Below are 18,361 nucleotides of genomic sequence, written 5' to 3' on the forward strand. Positions count from 1 at the left end.
TTCCACAGGACAGAATGCTTCCACCAGAAGCAGGCACACTTTGTATAACCACCAAGGAAACAGAGTGAGGCTTCTGATGATGAGCACAACTGACTGCCAAGTTTACACGTAAACAGCCTCACTAACTGTACTATTAGAGTTGCTCTGTAAAAGCCCAGTGTTAGACAGTGACCACCACATTCTGAATACATAATAAATTAAAATAAAGTTTGGGCAGATATGTTTTAGGAACTTTGGCCCACCCTACTTTAGATCCATTTTCTCCATATCACTCTTGCTTCCCTTATTCTCATAATGTCCAGGTATGTTGTTAGCCTTGTGAAAAAGTGCTGCCTTCCTTCTGTATTGAGTTCAGCATCAAATATGGATCTCATGCTGTACAAATGTTAAAGTAGTATGAGGAGCCCCAGATTCAGGGTCAAAAGCGAAGATGTATTGGTTTATGTAGTGGTTTTTTAATTCATTTAATGGTGTGGGCGGAAAGGAATAACTACAACTGTTTTGTGCCTCACAGCTTTGATTAAGAGGGAAGTAAAGGCCACCTTCAGTCGCATGTTGAAATTTCAGGCAGTCTCCCTGCCCAGTACCATTGAAGCTATACAGAAGAAGAAAGGTTGCCCTCCAAGTTGCTCCCACCAGACTCCATTCCCTTCCCAGATCATTAGTGAAATCAAGGTATTTATCAGTTTTTCTGTGTGGTTAGGACCCTAGAGTATATTTATCTACTGATTCACAAATGATGTTCTGTCTAGGATGTCCTCTGCATTGCTGTGGGCCCAAGGGATGAAGATGAAGAAATCCAGTTTGTTGAGCTGGAAAGTTTGTTGGGAAGACTGAGTCAAACACTTCAGTGTAGAAAGGTATGTAGTTAGTACGCACATCCCTCCGCATTTGCAGATTTTACTTTCGCGGATTTGATTATTCAAAGATTTTATTAATATTTTGCTCTCTATGAATATCTAGGGCCTCCAGCACAACTCTGGTCAACTGTAACCAAAAGTTGTACTGGAGGACCTAGCAATTCCTAGAGAGAACACTTCACTAGGCATTTGTAGCTCATCCAGCGCAATTCTGTGGTCAATGTCTTGGCAGATGCTGACCACAGAGTTGGACTGGAAGACCTAGAGATTTCTAGAGAGATGTTCTCTCAGGTAAAAATATAGCGTTTTTCTTATCTGAGGTTTTTCCACATTCATGGGGTCCTGTGCCTCTTAGCCCATGTGGAGGGATGAGTGTCATTTTTATGTTGAAATGTACAATGTATATATTGGGCTTAACCGTTTTCTCTCTTCCAAAGCTTGATTGTGTTTCAGTGTCACTGCATGTGTGTGTGTTCTGTTATCATTTGTAAATTCAAGACCGCTTTTAGAGGCTCTTGTGGAAATACAAATCATGAGTAAAAACACTTGTAGAGCATTTTGGCTATACTATAAAGTATATAGCTATATTAGTTATGCCTTTTTCCTTTTAAAACACTGCACACAACTCTCAGGAAATGATGAGGCCTCTGCTTCCATGTATTTTAAAGGGTGAAGTCACAATTTAGAAGTGTTTGTTACAGTTGCAGTTGTCGTGTGTCCCCTCGGGTAAATCTCTGGACACATACCATTCATCTCATGCTACCTTTCTGGCCTGAAACATGTTGGGCATCAATATGCTCCACTGGCATAAATGACCAGCAGTATGGCCAGGACAAAAAGGGCCAGGAGAGGAGATCTGTACACTAGCATCAACTAGAAGGAACATTAGACACTGCACCACCCCAGAACAGGTTGTGTATGGAAGTGGTGTGTATTTCTATATGCAAATTTTAAAAAAGAAAAACTGAAAGAACTCCCATTAACATCCCAACAAAATTCTGGGAGAGATTTATTAAGAGGTGGTTTGCTTTTGCCTTCTGCTGAGATGGAGAGTGTGTGAATTGCCCAAGGTCACCCAGTGGATTTCCATGGGTGAATGAGGATTCAGTCACTGGTTTCCCAAAGCCCTAGTCCCAACACTCAACCCACTACAGCTCTGCAGTGTTTAGTGGAGTATTAGAAAGATGGTGGTGGTGGAACATAATGAGTATGCACAATAAAATAGAAGTATGTAGCCTGAACCAGCAATAATGTTCTGCTCAAACTCACTACTGAGTAAGCAACGAGAATAGCTCGGATATATCAAGAGCCCCTGGAGGCATTCTGTAGGAGAGAGGGGTATTGGAAAAAGAGGAAGGTAGTCCTTTGTCAAGATTGCTTTGTATGTTTGAAGAACTACATGGTTCATTTTCCACCCACTATAAGAAAGGCCAGAGATGTGAGCTATGTTAGACTTAAGAACATTATGACAATGTTTCTCCTTAGTTGTTGTAATACCTGAATACCCCAAATACACAACATTACGTAGGAAGCAGCATCAGTCTCAGCTACAATAGAATTCCTTCATGGATGATGTTCATGTTCATTTTTTCAGTTCATATGCCCAACATCAGAGCAGCAGCTGGCTAAGTGCACAGTTGAGATGGCTTCCCTCCTAGGTAAGAACTGTAATGGGTTTTGTGGTATTGATAATGTTTCTTGTTTTCCTCCTGGTTAAGAATCCTCGTTTTTGAATAGTGGTTGTCCTAAAACTTCACTTTTTATTAGATCCTAGATTAATTGAATAGGGACCCCAGTTACAGAGGCAAATTATGTATACAGCACATACTTTTTAATGGCTCTAACTCTGGATCAATACTAGACATGAAGAAATTATAATTTCTATAACAATTAGTCTTTGCAACTTTCTCCATGTCATGCATGATTTTATATATCTCTTACCATGTCCCTTTGGCTTATGCTGGAAAGAGACTCTGTTTTTGAACCGTGGAAGTTTTGTATCACTCATAATTAGAATCAAGGAGTTATTTTCTTCCTTGATCTTTGTTTCCCGATTTAAAGTATGTTTAATAGACTACTAGAATGTGAGAGCATTTAAATCTGAGAACATTCCCCACCTACCCAGTGGAGTTTCTCATAATCATCTGCTTGAAGTGGATTAGAATAGGTTCCTTACTTGTAACTGTAGTTCTTCGAGTGGTCATCTGCAAATTCACACAAATGGGTTATTGCACAGTTAGCTTCGGAACGCTCTGGAATCACTAGGGAAGACTTGTTGGCGGTAGCTCTGCCCAACCCCCTATATAGGGCCCCAGTCTTCCCATCCTTTATCAGTTCTAAGAGGACACTGCCAAGCAGTGTAGAGAAAGTAAAACGAGCAGGACATGACTGAGGGGAGGATGGGTGGGATTTGTCTGATTCACAGATGACCACTCAAAGAACTACAGTTACAGGTAAGCAACCTGTCCTCCTTAGTGGGCTCTAAGAATCACACAAATGGGTTAGACTGACAAACTCAAGTCAGTGGAGAAGAGAGTGTGCTGAACCTCATGAAAAAATTCTCAAGAAGTGGATGTCTCCTGAGAAGAGTTTTCCTTTGGGGAAGGATGTTTTTTGAGCAGACATTGAAGTGGCAGCAGTTTCCCTAGTTTTCAAAAGGCTAGCAGGACAAAGGACTTGCTGATAGAGAGCCAGTTTCAGCCGTGCATCACAATTTTTGTGGGCCTGAGGGATGAGCGATTTGCAGAAGGCACACATGGGGACATTATGCCCCTTGCCAAGGTACAAATGTTATGGGGATCTTGCCCCGGGATTCCCCCCAAGTAACGCACCATTTGAAGGACTTTGAACGAGAGGCCATCGTACAACTCCTTCAAAAGTACCAAGTCTGATCCGTAGAGCCAAGCCATAGTCAAAACAGTTCAAAGATCAACCAATCCGCAAATAATCACCTATCACATTCCAAAAGAGTAGTCAACAAACAAACCATTTTTCCAAAACCAGTAACAGCGATTCCAACAAAATTGCTTCAAGCAGCTAGCGCAGCAGACGAAAGGAACAAAAAGGACGGGAAGACAGGGGCTCTATATAGGGGGTGGGTGGAGCTACCACCAAAAAGTCTTCCCTAGTGTTTCCAGAATATTCTGAAGCTAACTGCAGAGGCAGAGACCACGAAGAAGAGTTGACTCCTTCAAACGCCATCCTTTTCTGTGATCAAAAAGAACTGTGTCAGGAAAGTCTAACATTTCTATCATGGCTGCTTGTAGTTTCAGGTCATGTTCCTATCCGGGGACTGAATTTTCAGGTGTCCCAAAAGCAGGAACAGCAGCAAGCAAAGAACCACCTTACATCTAACCTTCTAAAATCCCTGTTCTCCATTTGGAAAGAAGACTTCCAGACACCCGTACCATTACAGTTGATCTTCAGTGGGAAGAATGTTTCCTACCTTGCAGACAGCAAACAGCACAAGGTAGGGCTTTTTCATGGTTTTAGAGCTGCTTTTCACTTACCCACTTACCTCTGCCTCATACTGCTAGGATGAGAAACTGCTTAAAATCAAATCCAGCTTTTGCCAAGTGGCTTGAGGCCATGTTCCAGTGGTGGTGTGTAAGGCAAAAAAAAAAAAAAAAGTGGCACCAAAAAAAGATTTTAGCATAAAGCTCCAACTGCCTTGTAAGTGCAACTCAAGAGAGGCATTTTAGAAGGTTGGGGAGACTCTGCAAAAGCTGGGAAACCACTAAACAGTGGTGTCATTGGGTAGGGATTTTGCTCATCTAAAGAACCCAGGAAGGCCTCAAGAGATTATTTCAAGATACAGGCAGGTATATGGAAATAGTGGCCTGCTTTATACTCCCTCTATGGGAGCCTTGTCTCTTGAGAATTTAGAAGACTTGCTTAACAAAAGACTACAAAATCATATAACATAGCAGTCTTTCAAAGAGGAAAAGGAAGAGCCTATGTCACAAGAAGAACAGGAAGGCTGAGAAAAAGAACAGAAGCAAGTAGTGCGAGAAAGTGAAAGCCAGCTGCTCTTCCTTCATTCTTTATTGGGGGAAGGGGAACCGGGGAAAGTTACATTTCTAGACTACAGATTCTAGAATCCCTCAGCCAGCTTGGCCTCTAGTAATGCTTGTCTGGGGGATTCTGGGACTTAATGCCAAAAATGACTATTCAAATGAACCTTTCTTTTCTCTGCCTGTTGGTGAGAGTAGCTTTCAAAAATGTTAAGCGACTACAGTTAGTGAATTTTGGTGTATAATATAGTCAGTCCCCCACTTTTGTGGAGGTTAGGGGCACAAGCCCCCTGCCAAAGTGGGAAAATTGTGAATAAGCGGGGGAAGGCAGGAGAGGCATTCATGTGCTCTTCAGCCTCCCCCTATCCAATAGCTGGCTTCCCTCAGCTGGATAAAGCACAGGGGAAGGTGTGTGTGTGTGGGGGTGTCTCACTCTCCTCTTTCTTCTCCCATGCTATAGCCAGCTTCTCAGATGGCTATAGCATGGGGGAAGGCAGGAGGGGCATGTGTACACCCTTCCTGGCTGCTCCCTCTCCTGGGCTTTTCCTCCGAGGTGGAAAGCCCATGAGAAAGGAGGAGTGTGCTTGCACACAGGGACTAACACAGAGCCCACATAAAGCTGCTAGTATCAAAGCTGTGAAAGTCAAAGGCTAATTGTACTATCAAGTTCTTAAATGGAAGACGTTGGTACTTACTAGTAAATCGCTCTCCTCCAGGCAAATGCAGATAACCATAGCAAGTCAACTGATTTCTCACTTAAGGTGAAAATATATGATTTAACTGGAATAAGGCTTTTATTTCCTCAACTTTGTGTCTTGTGCTTTGTGTGACTACTTACAGTTGCTTACCTGAAATCCATTTGTGAATTATTATGTTACTAAGTGTAACTTCAGATAGACTGACGTTACAGTGAAGTAGTGTGGTAAATACTTTGCCTCTTTAAAAAAAAAAGATCATTGTGCATCTTTTCACGTGGTCATTTTTCTCCAGTTGGCAGTTCTTCTACTTGAGCAGAATTTCTGTTATCACTATATACAACTACACTTTATTTGAAGGTCTCTGATGCTCCTCCTTTCTTTTGCAGTGGGACTTATTCTTGTTCGTGCTTCATGGGCTTGTTGAAAATGGCTTAATGACAGAAAAAGAGATACAGAGCAATTTGCACAAACTTTTGGAACTCTCTTGGCCTTTAGTAAGTATCTATGCTTGCTTTTAAAGTTAGGCACAGAAGGTGTTTAAGGACCTTCTTTCCTGTAAAACCATTTGGGAAACCTAAGTTCACAGATTTAAGAATTTTGTTTCGGATGCCTTTGTTAGCCACCCATTAGAAATAAGTCACTTTTTGTGGTGGCACTGTTAAATTAGTTTCACAGTGAAAATAATAAAAATCCATCTACTTTGACAAGTTTTCAAGTTTGTTTTAATATTTAGAAGGGGAAAATGAAATTGTAATTGTGCGTAATCTACTTTGGAGAGCTTTGTGGTAGAAAAATCAGCCATATTTTTAATGTAAAATAAAGTGTCACCCCGTTTAAATAAAGATGGCAATTCCTTTAATTGCCAGAAAACTGGAAACTAAGGGTGTATCCACACTGCAGAAATAAAGCAGTCTGACACCACTTTAACTGCCATTATTATCCTACAGAATTGTGAGATTTGTAGTTTGGTGAGGCACCAGAGCTCTCTTGACAGATGAAGCTGAATATCTCAACAAACTACAAAAACCAGGATTCCACATGATGGAGCATGGCAGTTAAAATGGTGTCAAACTGCTTTATTTCTCCAGTGTGGATACATTCTAAGACAAGCAAACAATGACTTTGGAAAAGATAGAAACAGCAAAGCAAAACTGGAGATTAACAGAATGCTGTTTGTATTTGGCCTTTTATTTTAAAAAAAATTCTGTGCTACTGATCAATAAAAATTCTTGTTGTACAAAATTATATTAAACAGTAAATACAAAATAGCATAGGCAGTAATTGACCCGGGTACTATTCAGCTCCATTAAGGCCCATACATTGTGTCTACATTAACCAAATGATTTAATGCAGGTGTATGCCTGTGTTTGTTACTTTATTTTTCTCTGTATTCTTTTCTTTTCTTGCAGGATTTCTCAAAGGAGCTAGAATCTTTATCAAAAATATTCATATCTGAGAATTACATTGCAGAACCAAAGACTCTGGCCTACGAATTGGTGGGCCAGTCTAGAGGGACAGTGGCGGCACAAAGTTAGCCGAAGCACAATATTTAAACTGTGAAGTTGTTTGTGAATGCCCTGCATGTGGTTGCATTCAGGCAATATAGTTGGAGCACCAGCTGGCCGCCTTCAAATGATGGCCAAATTTAAAGGCAAAATGCACACTTTTCCATGAAGAAATGCTTTAAGCACCTTAATAGGAAATAGGAATTGCAGGGACAAATCTGTTTCTGCATGAAAGCATGTGGATTTTACACCTAAAGGGTGAGGAGATGGACTGTAATCTGCACAAACATGTAAAAGGTGGAGGAGTAGATGCTAGCTAAGTATGAGGATTCTTGTTTACAGAGAATTTTGTTGTTCCAGTAGTAAGTCCATATGTGGCCTTAAGAAGAGACTGGGGGACTTGTATTTAGTTTATTAAAGGCTTGTATTTGATCATCTAAAAATTAAGTCTTTTTAAAAGGTCAAATCATGCCTTAGAATATAATCACTGCTCAGATATCAAGCACTGGCTTTGGACTTTAAAAAGAAAATATTGTTTGCCTTTTACAAAAAAAAAACCCTGCCTTTTGTATTTGTTTCTGTAATAACTAGAGACCCTTAAATTATATTGAGAAAACAGTACTAGGTGATGATAGAGTCCTTAAATATGGAAGAATGCATTGAAAGAGTCTGAAATTATTTTTTTCTGGGACTATAACATTTATATTTCAGTAAGTCAGTTTTTTTCTGGATGTGGTTTAGAATTGTATATACTTTTCTGTAAAAAGTAATATGGTCAAGGTCTCATGAAACATCTGTTTGGCACAAGGTTTTGTATGAACTGTCCTCCTCTCCCCTACCTTTCTTTCTTGCAATACAGAAACATAATTTTATTTGGAAAACCTGATTGACTGTGGTTATAGACATATATTGAATAGACTGAACTTGTTCATACCTGGCACAGTTGGCCCTCCATATCAATGAATTCAACCATCCACAGCTTCAAAATACATTTTTAATCAATTCCAAAAAGCAAACCTTGATTTTGCCACTTTTATATCAGGAACACCCATTTTAACATTCCACTGTATATAATAGCACTTAAGCACCCATGCATTTTAGAGTCTTGGAACCAAATCCCAGCAGATACTAAGGAGACACTGTAATAATTTTGTCTATACATATGAAGGAATACATAAATTCAACCTAGACAGTGAAGAAATTGTAGTAGTTAAAAGAGTTCCTGTACCTGGGATCAAACACTGATCGGAATGGTGACTGTAGTCAAGAAATAAGAAGACTTGGAATGGGAAGGGCAGCTATGAAAGAACGAGACAAGATCCTAAAGATGAAAGACATACATACAACTGAGCACTAAAATCAGAATCGTCCAAGCCATAATATTCTCCATTGTCATGTACGGGATGTGAGAGCTGAACAGTGAAAAAAACGGACAAGAAGAAAATCCACTCATTTGAGATGTGGTGCTGGAGAAGACTGCTGATGATAGTATGGACAGCCAAAAAGTTGAACAAATGAGTCCCTGGAACAAATTAAGCCTGAACTCTCATTGGAAGCCAAGATGACAAAACTGAGGCTGTCATGCTTTGGCCACATCATGAGAGAGAAGGCATGACTCGCTAGAAGATAATAATGCCAGGAAAGATGGAGGGCAGTAGAGGAAGACCGCATATCAGGTGGCTAGATTCAATTAGGGAAATCATGGGCATGAATCTGCAGGACCTGAGCAGAGCAATTGGCGACACTGGGGTCTTGGAGATATCTCACCTTCAGGGTACATAAGTGTGCCAAAATAAATTTAATGAATGGGATGGTGAGGTGAGTTGAATCCCATTTTGGGAGCAAGGTGGGATATAAAGCCAATAATTAAAAATATATTAGTGATTTTGACTTAAGGAATTTGATGAAACATTTATAAAAAATCTACTTGGCCTCTAGTTATTTTCTACATTTGGCATGAATCTCCTCATTGAAAGAATTCTGTGTGGATTAGTTGGGTAGAGGATGGACCCCAGGTGTTTTTCTTAGAAAATGCAAGTTCTGAGAGACCTGAAACAGTAACACAGAATGGCTGGAATCCTATTGTTACTTCAAATCAGAGTAGACCTATTGAATCAATTGTTCACTAGTTGAATTCCATTGATTGAGTCTCTTCTAGTTGGGTATAATAATATTGAGCGTAGTGTTTGCAGTCAAGTGAAGAAATGTAGCCAACAAAGAAACAATTAACAATGGCTTGACATGTAACTATTCAAAGCAAACAGACAAACAAAAAGGTGCACCTCTCATCCTTTTCTATATATAAAAATTATTTATTGTGAGGATATGAAAATAGCAATCTTGGTTAAAAGCAGATATGGGCTAAAGGCATGTTACAGTAAACGGGTGTGTTCTACCACATTTAGTAGAAGATTTTACAGAAAATAGTTTTGTCCCACTTTTAAGACTATTCTTCCCACTTTAGGCATTCACAGGTACCATAGTGTTATAGGTGCAAAGGAAAACATTTATTATATAAATAGTATTTTTGAAATATCAGTTATTTCTAAAAAGCATACTTTAATTGAATACCTATAAAAAATAATAATTAGCTTCAGCATATAAAATCATCTCAAAATAAGCTTATATAAATAACTTAATTTGTAAACGTAGAAAACAATTATATGCAGTTATAAAAATAAACATCTGATGCACTGTACAATAAGACATCCTTCAGTAGGCACCATCTGTGTTAAGAGTAAAGTCCATCTTAGATGTTGTTCCTCTTCATTAACAGAGTGCCAAACCCCCCAAAATAAAGGGAAAAATAAACTAACAGCAAATACGCAGCCAATAATAATACTGTTTCCAATAATAATTGGAAAGATATCCTAAATCAGTTAATACTTCCCATCTTAAATGTTGTGATTGCTGCTACTGTGCACAATCCTCCTTCCCCCCCAAATTCAATGGACTACAAAACTAGTATTCTAGATGATGGAAGGTAGCAGTTGCTATCACTTGGCAAAGCTTACTTTTATTTCTGTCAGTCATAAAATGAAACTTGTGTGCTTTGTTTCTGTACTTACAGATGGATTAACAGCTCAATCATATCCATATTTAAAAGTGGATCATAATCAATTCAGTAAAACTACTCCCAAGTAAATGTGTATTGGATTGCAGCTCGAATTGTGCTGCTGAAAGTTTCACAGGGTCTCCAGCTAGATTTGTGAATTACTGAGGTTTGAAATGGATTACCAACCCCATTTTAAAAAAATAAAATGCCGCCAAACCATAGTCGACTGGTATCCCAGAGTCAAAGGCACTTCCACATACTCATGAGGAGGTGGAAGTTTTCCCTCCTTTGTGTGCTATATTACATACCATAGCAGTAGCACAGGGAAGATATGGAAACACCGTGGTGTCTGTACATAGCCATTGGAATCCTGCCATTAGCTGCCATAACTACTCTGTAGCAATTATTAAGCTGAAGTGTTATCATACACCAACAATGTCAACAGAAAATTATGTACTTTTCACTCTTTCACAGCTGTGGTCATTGCTTCATATCTATTGTGAGAAACAACAACTATGTAGTAGCTCATGATAATATTCACTGAATTAACACAGCAGGAATTGTGCAGTACAGTGAAGAAAAGTTGTTCAAAATCAAGTATTTTCTCTGTTGCTCACACTTAATGTTGCAAATACGTTGGAAGCAGTAAACGGCTCTTGATATAACATTGTTGGAGAGACACTAAGCTCAAGAAGCAGGCTTCTAACTAACAAAAGCAGGCTGGCAGAAAATGATGCAGTAGCTGTCAAAATATACAGCACTATTCTACTTGGGTTTCTTAGCTGCTGTTTTTAGAAACAATCTGCTGAATATCAGACGCCTCCCTATGAATAAAACATGCTTTTAAACACTAGTTTATAGGAGAGGTAAGAAGAGAATATGGATGAGACACATTTTTTAAAAAATGTAATTTATCTGATAGAATCAGGTTGGTTATAACAATCCAGAACTGACATCAGAATTGAGTTGAACTGCAAAGCAAATGCAGTTAACACAGTAGAACGGTTCATGTGAAGTACTGTTAAATATGTAGGGAAAGTTCAGATTTGAACTCCTAGTAAGTGCAGCAATGAAACCCTAAACCATTTCAGCCTAGTGTAAAACCACTGATTTATCCTACTATAAGCATATTTATTTTATCTATTCTAGGGCTCTTTTAGTGACAGATGAATTTGGGATGCACAAAAGTCCCAATTCAGAAGTCATTGAACAGTTGTTACATTGTAAACTATGCAGTAAACTAGTGTGTCTGCTCTGCTTTTATAGCTGCCAATTTGGTTTCTCCAGTTTGAGCACTTAGGCCTATGATACAGTGATTTTGTAGAATACTGTGTCTCTGCCTGAGCTTTGTTTCATCTTAATACCTCAACAAGTTTTTTGTTAAATGCCTAGAGGTTCACATACCTTACTTCACCTTGAGAGGATTGGAAGGTTGTCTAAGTAGCAAAGTTGATTTTGTACAATGATTATTACGAGTTCTTCATTTAGAACCACGCTTTTAGTTGGGCACATTACAAAGAGAATTACAGTAGTTTTGCTTCAATGTGGTCCATAAAAAATACCTGTCAAAAAGTTCAAGGTGGTTTTGTGTCATACTGTACCAGCAGTTTCCCAGTAATCTGATTGAAGAAAATTTTCATTTTAAAATTGTAAATTCTTGTAATAAGGTTTCAGTCAGTGTTGGTAGTCTGTGAAAGGAACTCATTTGGCCACTGTGTAAAAGTGTCCCTTTTCTCAAGGACAGAACAGGAAAGCTCTATCAAAGGACTTGACCCTTTGGCAGTGTTTGGTTTCTTGGTACAGCGTCTATAAAGTGGATGCTCCTTTGTGTAGTCTGGTGAGGTTTCTTAGGCCTTCCTCTCTCCAGTTCTAGAGCTTTTTGGAAAACAGATTCAGCCATTGCTGGTATTTACATTTTCTTACTGAAATTCATGAATTTGTGGACAGTGTGTATCACACATACCTAACTAGCCAGAAAGTGAGCAAGCCTAGCAATCACCAAAGGTTGTCTCTTGGCAACAGAGCTCAGAAGACTTGCAGGAATGGCTGGGGCACCAAGGTCAACCTAAAATAAAAGAGAGCATTAGCAGTAGTTTTGGTTAGTTGCACACTGCATACTCATATCTCGTCTAGCTTGAGATAGTTCATGTCTAGCAGGTAAAAATCAGATCAAAACCCCTTCAGCACATGTGCAAAAAGGTTTTCACAGGATTACTAGCAAGGGATGCTCTGCAGGTTTCCCTTAGCTCTACTGCTGACATACACATTTAGGCTTTGCTTCAGCAAATTCTGATGCCTCTCAATAGTTCTTTTGAAGCCATGCAAAGAGTCAGAGGAGCAATCCCGTGCCCCTCAAAAAAAGGTGGGACTGCAGCTGTCTCTGCACACAAGAGTAAGTATGCAATGTACTTGTTTACAGAGGAGCAGATATGCACAATAAGATGTTTCCACAAATAAGGTTGTCACGGGGGGGGGGGGGGGCAGATGATTCTGAAATTCCTAAAGAATTCTCACGCCAAAGGAATTAGCTAAAGGATATTGTTTTGATAAAGGTGGATGGATTCGCCAATAGAACTGCTCTGCAAATCTCGGCTGCACCTGTCCTGGTGGAATGGGCTGTGATAATGGTAAGTTACAGGAGCTGGGCAGCATCATGTGCTAAGCTAATACAAGCCTTAAGCCATTTACCTATTGTAGAAACCAAATACCTTTCTCCCCAGGGATTTCATTAAGAAAAGGGAAAGGGAGTGTCAGATTGTCTAGGGCTGTTCTGTTAATGTATATTTTCAGAATTCTCCTCAGATCTTTAATCACTGCAGTGCAGTCCTGCAAGCAATCTCCGCTGCAGTTGTCAGAAGCAGGATCCCATTTGCACTTCCTCCTCACACTGGAGATCACTCTTGGGATTAGAGAGGAAAAGGTCACACTGTTGCATCCTGATTAACAGTACAACAGATTCATGTCAGAGCAGCTGAGGCCCAGTAAATCAGGATTCGGAGATTTTTATGATCCCTTACATATTCCCAACATCACTGAATATATAGGAATGGTGGATACTGTATGTATCAGTTATAAATGTGTAAATCTATACATTCATAACTGCGGTCATGATTTCCAGCTAACATTTTTTCCTTACAGAAGGGAAATTAACATGTTATTTAAAGATTAAGTTCGGAAGGTAGGCAGAGGTGCTGATAAAACATACATATCTGTTCCATGGAAGTATGCTATGGCTTACTTTTCACAGCAGCATTTATAAACTTAGAGTCAGCAATAGATTTGACAGGGCTGTGCTAATCTGGCCTGCCTTCTCTAGTTCATTTTTAAAAGCCACCAATGATTCAGTTGCAGTGTTGGGGTACAAAATAAGCAATGAATATAGAACATGGCCACATAGCCCGAAAAACCCACAAAAAACAATGAATATACAGTGTGCCTGCACCATACGCAAGCACACTATATGCAGCTTCCTGCTTACGTGGACGCTACATGACAATAAACTGGCGTGCGTGCACGCACCCCATTGTTTCCTATGGGTCACATGCATATGTGGATTTTCCCTTATGCCGGGGGGGGGGGTCCAGAACGGATCCCCAACATAAAGAGAGGGCCCATTGTACAATACAATACTCTTCAAGGTAAATTGGTGCAAACCGTTAAAAGAAAAATTTGCCAAACATACAAATATGTCTTGTTGAATTAAAATGGCTTCTTTAGTAGTCAAGCCCTCACCAGTCTTGTTTAGTTCTTTGAGACTATCAATAAGCATAATTTACTCCACCAGCATAGCATTCCAACATGATCCAACATAAGGCAGTTTTTGTCAGCTACACAGTCGGAGCAAGAGCAGAGACAGAACAAAAAGCCACACTTGCCAGAAAAAGTTGCCCTGTTTCTTTTTTGAGTGGATTTTTCTCTTGATAGTGACTATGCTGTACCCGCTCCCCATTGCCACAGTGTCTTTGACACTGCTGCCTAGATCACCATCCATACTGCCACTACCAGTAGCAGTTTAGCATGCTTTGGTTTTCAAAAAAACTTGATCAAGTTCATCAACAACAATGCTTGAGTAAACTTTAAGGGGGTCTTGTAAAGTGGTAGATTTAATGACAAATTATTCAGATTGGTAGAAACAAAGGGATTATGAAGAGTTCCAAAAAAGTCTCTACAAATTGGCTGAAGGCGAAAGAAAATTGCAAATGCTGTTCAGTCTGAGTATCATGTGAAACACTTGTTTTTGGAGCTGAGGGGGGGGGGGGCAGCTTCACATATACACTGGTGGGGTCTAAATTGGTGATGACTGACCAGGAAGAAAGACTTTTGTTGTAATTTATGGCTCCATAAAAGCAACAATTCCAGAGTATGCCAGATGTTAAAAATGGCAAACTCCATGCTAATGATTGCTATAGTGAAATAATGTAGAGCTGGAAATGGTGCAAAAATTAACATGTGGATTTTAGTTCTTCATTAAGGTGAACTGCTTTATACCAGGCACAATAAAAAATATGGACTGTTTCCATAAGATGCCATTAGGCCACCTATTTAGAAATATTTTAGTACCCAGAAAAACCATATCAGTGCCTACTAGTCATGATGACTATATAGTACCTCCAATATTAGAGGAAAGATTCTCTGGAGTACCAGTTGCTGGGAAATAACAGCAGTATTAGCAGCCTGTCCTGTTCGTGTGTTTCCAAGAGATAATCTGATTGTAGCTCTCCTTTTTCCATATGCAGTGGCTCCAGCACCCTGACCTTTGTTTCCAACACGCATTAAATAGAATGGTTGCACCTAATGCCATTTTTATTGGGTGAGGCTGAACAAATTGGTGAATGAACTGAAAGCTTAATCTGGACAAGGCAGAGGTGCTCCTAGTAAGTCAAAGCACAGATCAGGGAACGGGTTCAGCCTGGTTAAGGTTATGTTCCCCTAAAATCTCAGCTACGTAACTTAGGTGAACGTCTGGACTGAACCCAGAACCTGAATACCCCAGGCTTCAGTGGTGGCTAAAAATGCATTTGGACAGTTGAAAGTAATGGGCTATAACTGTCCAGGAGATACCAGATCCTATCATGGAAACATATCCTTTAATTACATTCTCTTTGGATTACTGTTACACAATCTGTGGGGCTCTTCCTATACAAGCCTGCCTGAACCGTAAGATTTTGGGGAGTAGGCTTTTTCTGTCCCACCACCATCACAGGTACCATTGGCAAGGACAAGAGAGAGCCTACTCAGTGGCTATCACCGCACTGTGGAACCCCTTTGGTATTTAACTGGCTAGGAAGAAGGGTCTTTTAATGTATCGTAAGTGCTACATGAACGCTTGTTTCTGCTTCTTAACCACTTACCTGTACCATATAGATCACTTTGGTGATGTCCTTTCCATTCACTGTATCAGGCTCCAATATCCATGCACTGGGCAAGATCTCTCCTCGTACCATGTCTTTACAAGGACGAGGCATAGATTCTTCATAAACAGATTGAATAGCTAGGATGCACACATTCTCCTGGATACAAGAAAGTATCAAGAGTTATTAGCAACAATTGTGGTGGTGTTCTCCTTTGTCATTTCCACCTAGCCTTTATTATTTTACATGAGATTTTTTGCTAAGAGAAAAAGAACAGCTTGTTATTAACCTAGCTGATTTAATTACTGAAAATAAAAATGTATGTCCGTTCAAGAGTGTGAGAGGGCAATAATGAACTGTAGTCAAGTTGCATTAAACTTGAATTAAAGTTGCATGAAACTTTCCAAACTTGCATCACTAAATTTGTTTGGTTACTTCTGTACGCTGTCCTGGCTGAAGCTATATTAAGGACATTGATATATTTACCTCTCTGGCTTCTACAGAAATGCAGCAGAAGTCTCTTGGTTGCTTTTGGTAACACAAAGAAACGTCACTCACCACATACACTGTAATTAAATCCAAAGGGTAGAGGCTTTATTTTTGCCTTCATTCACAGGGTTTGTCAAACTACAGAAAAGCAACACAGCAATCAAAAAAAGATGGAACTAGATGTTGATCTGGAGTGTTACAGTTATGAAGAGGTGCAGTGAGTTTCAGCAAAACAGAACCTGGGAAGGAGATCTTAACACATCTTGCTTACCTCCCTTTCACCATACTGGCCCTTATTCTGCTAACCCAAAGGTGCCCTTAAAGCCCATAGAAACCCCCCCCCCCCCCCCAAATTACTGAACATCAAAAACGCCTGGTTTTAAAAACAGAAGTGGTCTTTGGGCATGGTCCAAAAAAAGTGGATGGTTGCATGGTCCAAAAAAGTGGCTCCTGGAGTCTCCCCAGTTGTCCATCCCTGCTTTAAAATACACCCTGTGTTTTCTTCCTTGTTCTTTGCTTCCTTTGTCAAGACTTCATCTTTAACATTTATTGCACTACTCAGGCAACATTATCCAAGATCACTTCCAGATGCCTACAGACTTTGGATACGATTGAGTTCTGGTATATATCCCACAACTTGGCATGACATTTTGAGTAAGTAGTTTCTCTGCTACAATTTTGGGCTTTCTAAAAAACATCATAAACTACAATAGGAAAATAATCCAGGCCACTGACAGTAATGACTCATTTCTGTTATGCAGACAAAAAAAGGGATAAAAATATACTCACCTAACTCAATATTGCTCGTTATTTTTTTATGTACTTGAGCCGTGGTAATGGTTTTATCATACAAATGTCTTTTACTAGCGTCCTTCAGCATACATAAAACAGTGGACAGAGGTCTCTTGATCACTCCTGCACCCAAAAAGCCATGCTTTGTTGCACATGATGAAAATCCTTTATAATAAACCAGAACATCCTTCTCCACACATTGGTATCTAATTGAGAAAGACATCACAAAAGTTGTTTGTTTTTTAAAAAAAGAAGGTAGTACTGCTTAAGAAAATGCTGAAGTTTTTGTTTTAAACTTACTTCCAACCAGCAGTTGCTTGGCCATTGTAAAGATTCTTCAAGTCATTTGAACACACTGCCATAACCTTTGGAGCAATTAGAATTAATTAGAATCATCGTTATCTATTGGACTACTTTACTTTTCTAGAAAAGACTCATGGCTTTTAAAATAAAAGTTTAAAACACTTATAACAAAATATAATATAAAAATGATTCAGGAAGTCACAAGCCCATTACATATGATTCAGCTTTGTTTAAATCCAGTGACAAGTGCTGAGTCTGAAAAGGGCATTTTTGGTGTATTAATTAGTCCATTCAAATATAAGGGCTGGGCCTCCTTTTTGCGAGTCACTGGACAATCTATGTTGTAAGCAAGTCATCTCCCACCAGAAAGTTAAACAACATATGGTGTTGCTCCCCTTAATATTACTTTAGTGCCACATCACATCATCTATCACATGTATACTGTTGGTGCAGCCTTTTTATAGCTCTTTCAACACCACTCTTCTTAAGATATAACATTGACACTATCATGGACAAAGGAAAGTACCTATCTTTGATATGCATAAACTTCTGCTATTGTAAGCAAAACATTCCCACTTCAGCTCAAAAACAGCTGAAGTTAGTACAGTGAGCCCTTGGTATCTGCTGAGGTTTGATTCCAGGACATCTCCCCCACCCCTGTAGATACCAAAATCTGTGAGTGCTCAAGTCCCAATATATACAATGGGTTAGTAAAATGATGCCCCTTATACAAAAATGGAATGGGGAGGAAGATAATATTTTCAAGTCATGGATGATCAACTGTGCTGTTGTCAGGTGCACTGCCACACTTCAAATTTCAGTTGTCTTTGACAGCTATGAAGCAGAATTTCACAAAATTATCTTTTGGGATTCCCCCATTTTCCTACTCCACTAGGACACAGTAATACCAACAACACTCATCTACTTACCTCTGCAGTAGCATTAGCCAAGACATGTTTGGACATATCTTCAAATCCTTTCATAGGAGAGGCTGGAAAGGTGCTTGGTGAAACATTTAGTCTATGAGAATACATATGGTTGGAAGCCAGTGGTGAGAGGATATTGCTCCTCTCCATGGTTGAAGAGGTCATAGGAAAAATCTCTGAAACAGATGAGACAAATAAGGAGTATGTACTACTCCAGCCTTACATTCTGGATTTGATTTGGATTACCCTTTTTTAGGTGGAAGATGCAATGGTGACTACCCCTGCCCCCTTACTATGCTTCTCAAGTGACAAGCAAGAACTTAAAAACATCTTAGAAAGGATTGCATACAATAAAAACTTATGCGCCAG

General features: G+C 39.5%; 2 protein-coding genes across 5 annotated transcripts in view; one reads left to right on the top strand and one right to left on the bottom strand.

Annotated features, from left to right (window-relative positions):
* The window catches only part of CDAN1 (codanin 1), a 44,816-nt gene extending 36,854 nt beyond the window's left edge, over nt 1-7,962 (top strand). Inside the window, exons 23-28 of one of the 2 annotated variants that reach the window (XM_089521869.1) lie at nt 515-675; nt 753-860; nt 2,455-2,518; nt 4,127-4,329; nt 5,958-6,065; nt 6,981-7,962. In XM_089521869.1, coding sequence (XP_089377995.1) covers nt 515-675; nt 753-860; nt 2,455-2,518; nt 4,127-4,329; nt 5,958-6,065; nt 6,981-7,106 — 770 coding nt within the window. In that variant the 3' untranslated portion in view covers nt 7,107-7,962. The remainder of the gene's footprint in view (nt 1-514; nt 676-752; nt 861-2,454; nt 2,519-4,126; nt 4,330-5,957; nt 6,066-6,980) is intronic. The other variant, XR_016280969.1, reaches the window with a different exon arrangement.
* Nucleotides 7,963-8,117: 155 nt separating this feature from the next.
* Nucleotides 8,118-18,361, bottom strand: part of STARD9 (StAR related lipid transfer domain containing 9) — a 138,754-nt gene continuing 128,510 nt past the window's right edge. For all 3 annotated transcript variants that reach the window (XM_089521870.1, XM_089521871.1, XM_089521873.1), the window contains 6 exons: nt 17,996-18,168; nt 17,064-17,128; nt 16,761-16,969; nt 15,969-16,048; nt 15,483-15,641; nt 8,118-12,196 (listed from right to left, as the gene is read on the bottom strand). In XM_089521870.1, coding sequence (XP_089377996.1) covers nt 12,095-12,196; nt 15,483-15,641; nt 15,969-16,048; nt 16,761-16,969; nt 17,064-17,128; nt 17,996-18,168 — 788 coding nt within the window. In that variant the 3' untranslated portion in view covers nt 8,118-12,094. The remainder of the gene's footprint in view (nt 12,197-15,482; nt 15,642-15,968; nt 16,049-16,760; nt 16,970-17,063; nt 17,129-17,995; nt 18,169-18,361) is intronic.

Source organism: Sceloporus occidentalis, unplaced genomic scaffold (assembly GCF_023333645.1).
Source record: "Sceloporus occidentalis isolate IW3139 unplaced genomic scaffold, rSceOcc1.0.p SCAF_4, whole genome shotgun sequence".
Taxonomy (NCBI): Eukaryota; Metazoa; Chordata; class Lepidosauria; order Squamata; family Phrynosomatidae; genus Sceloporus; species Sceloporus occidentalis.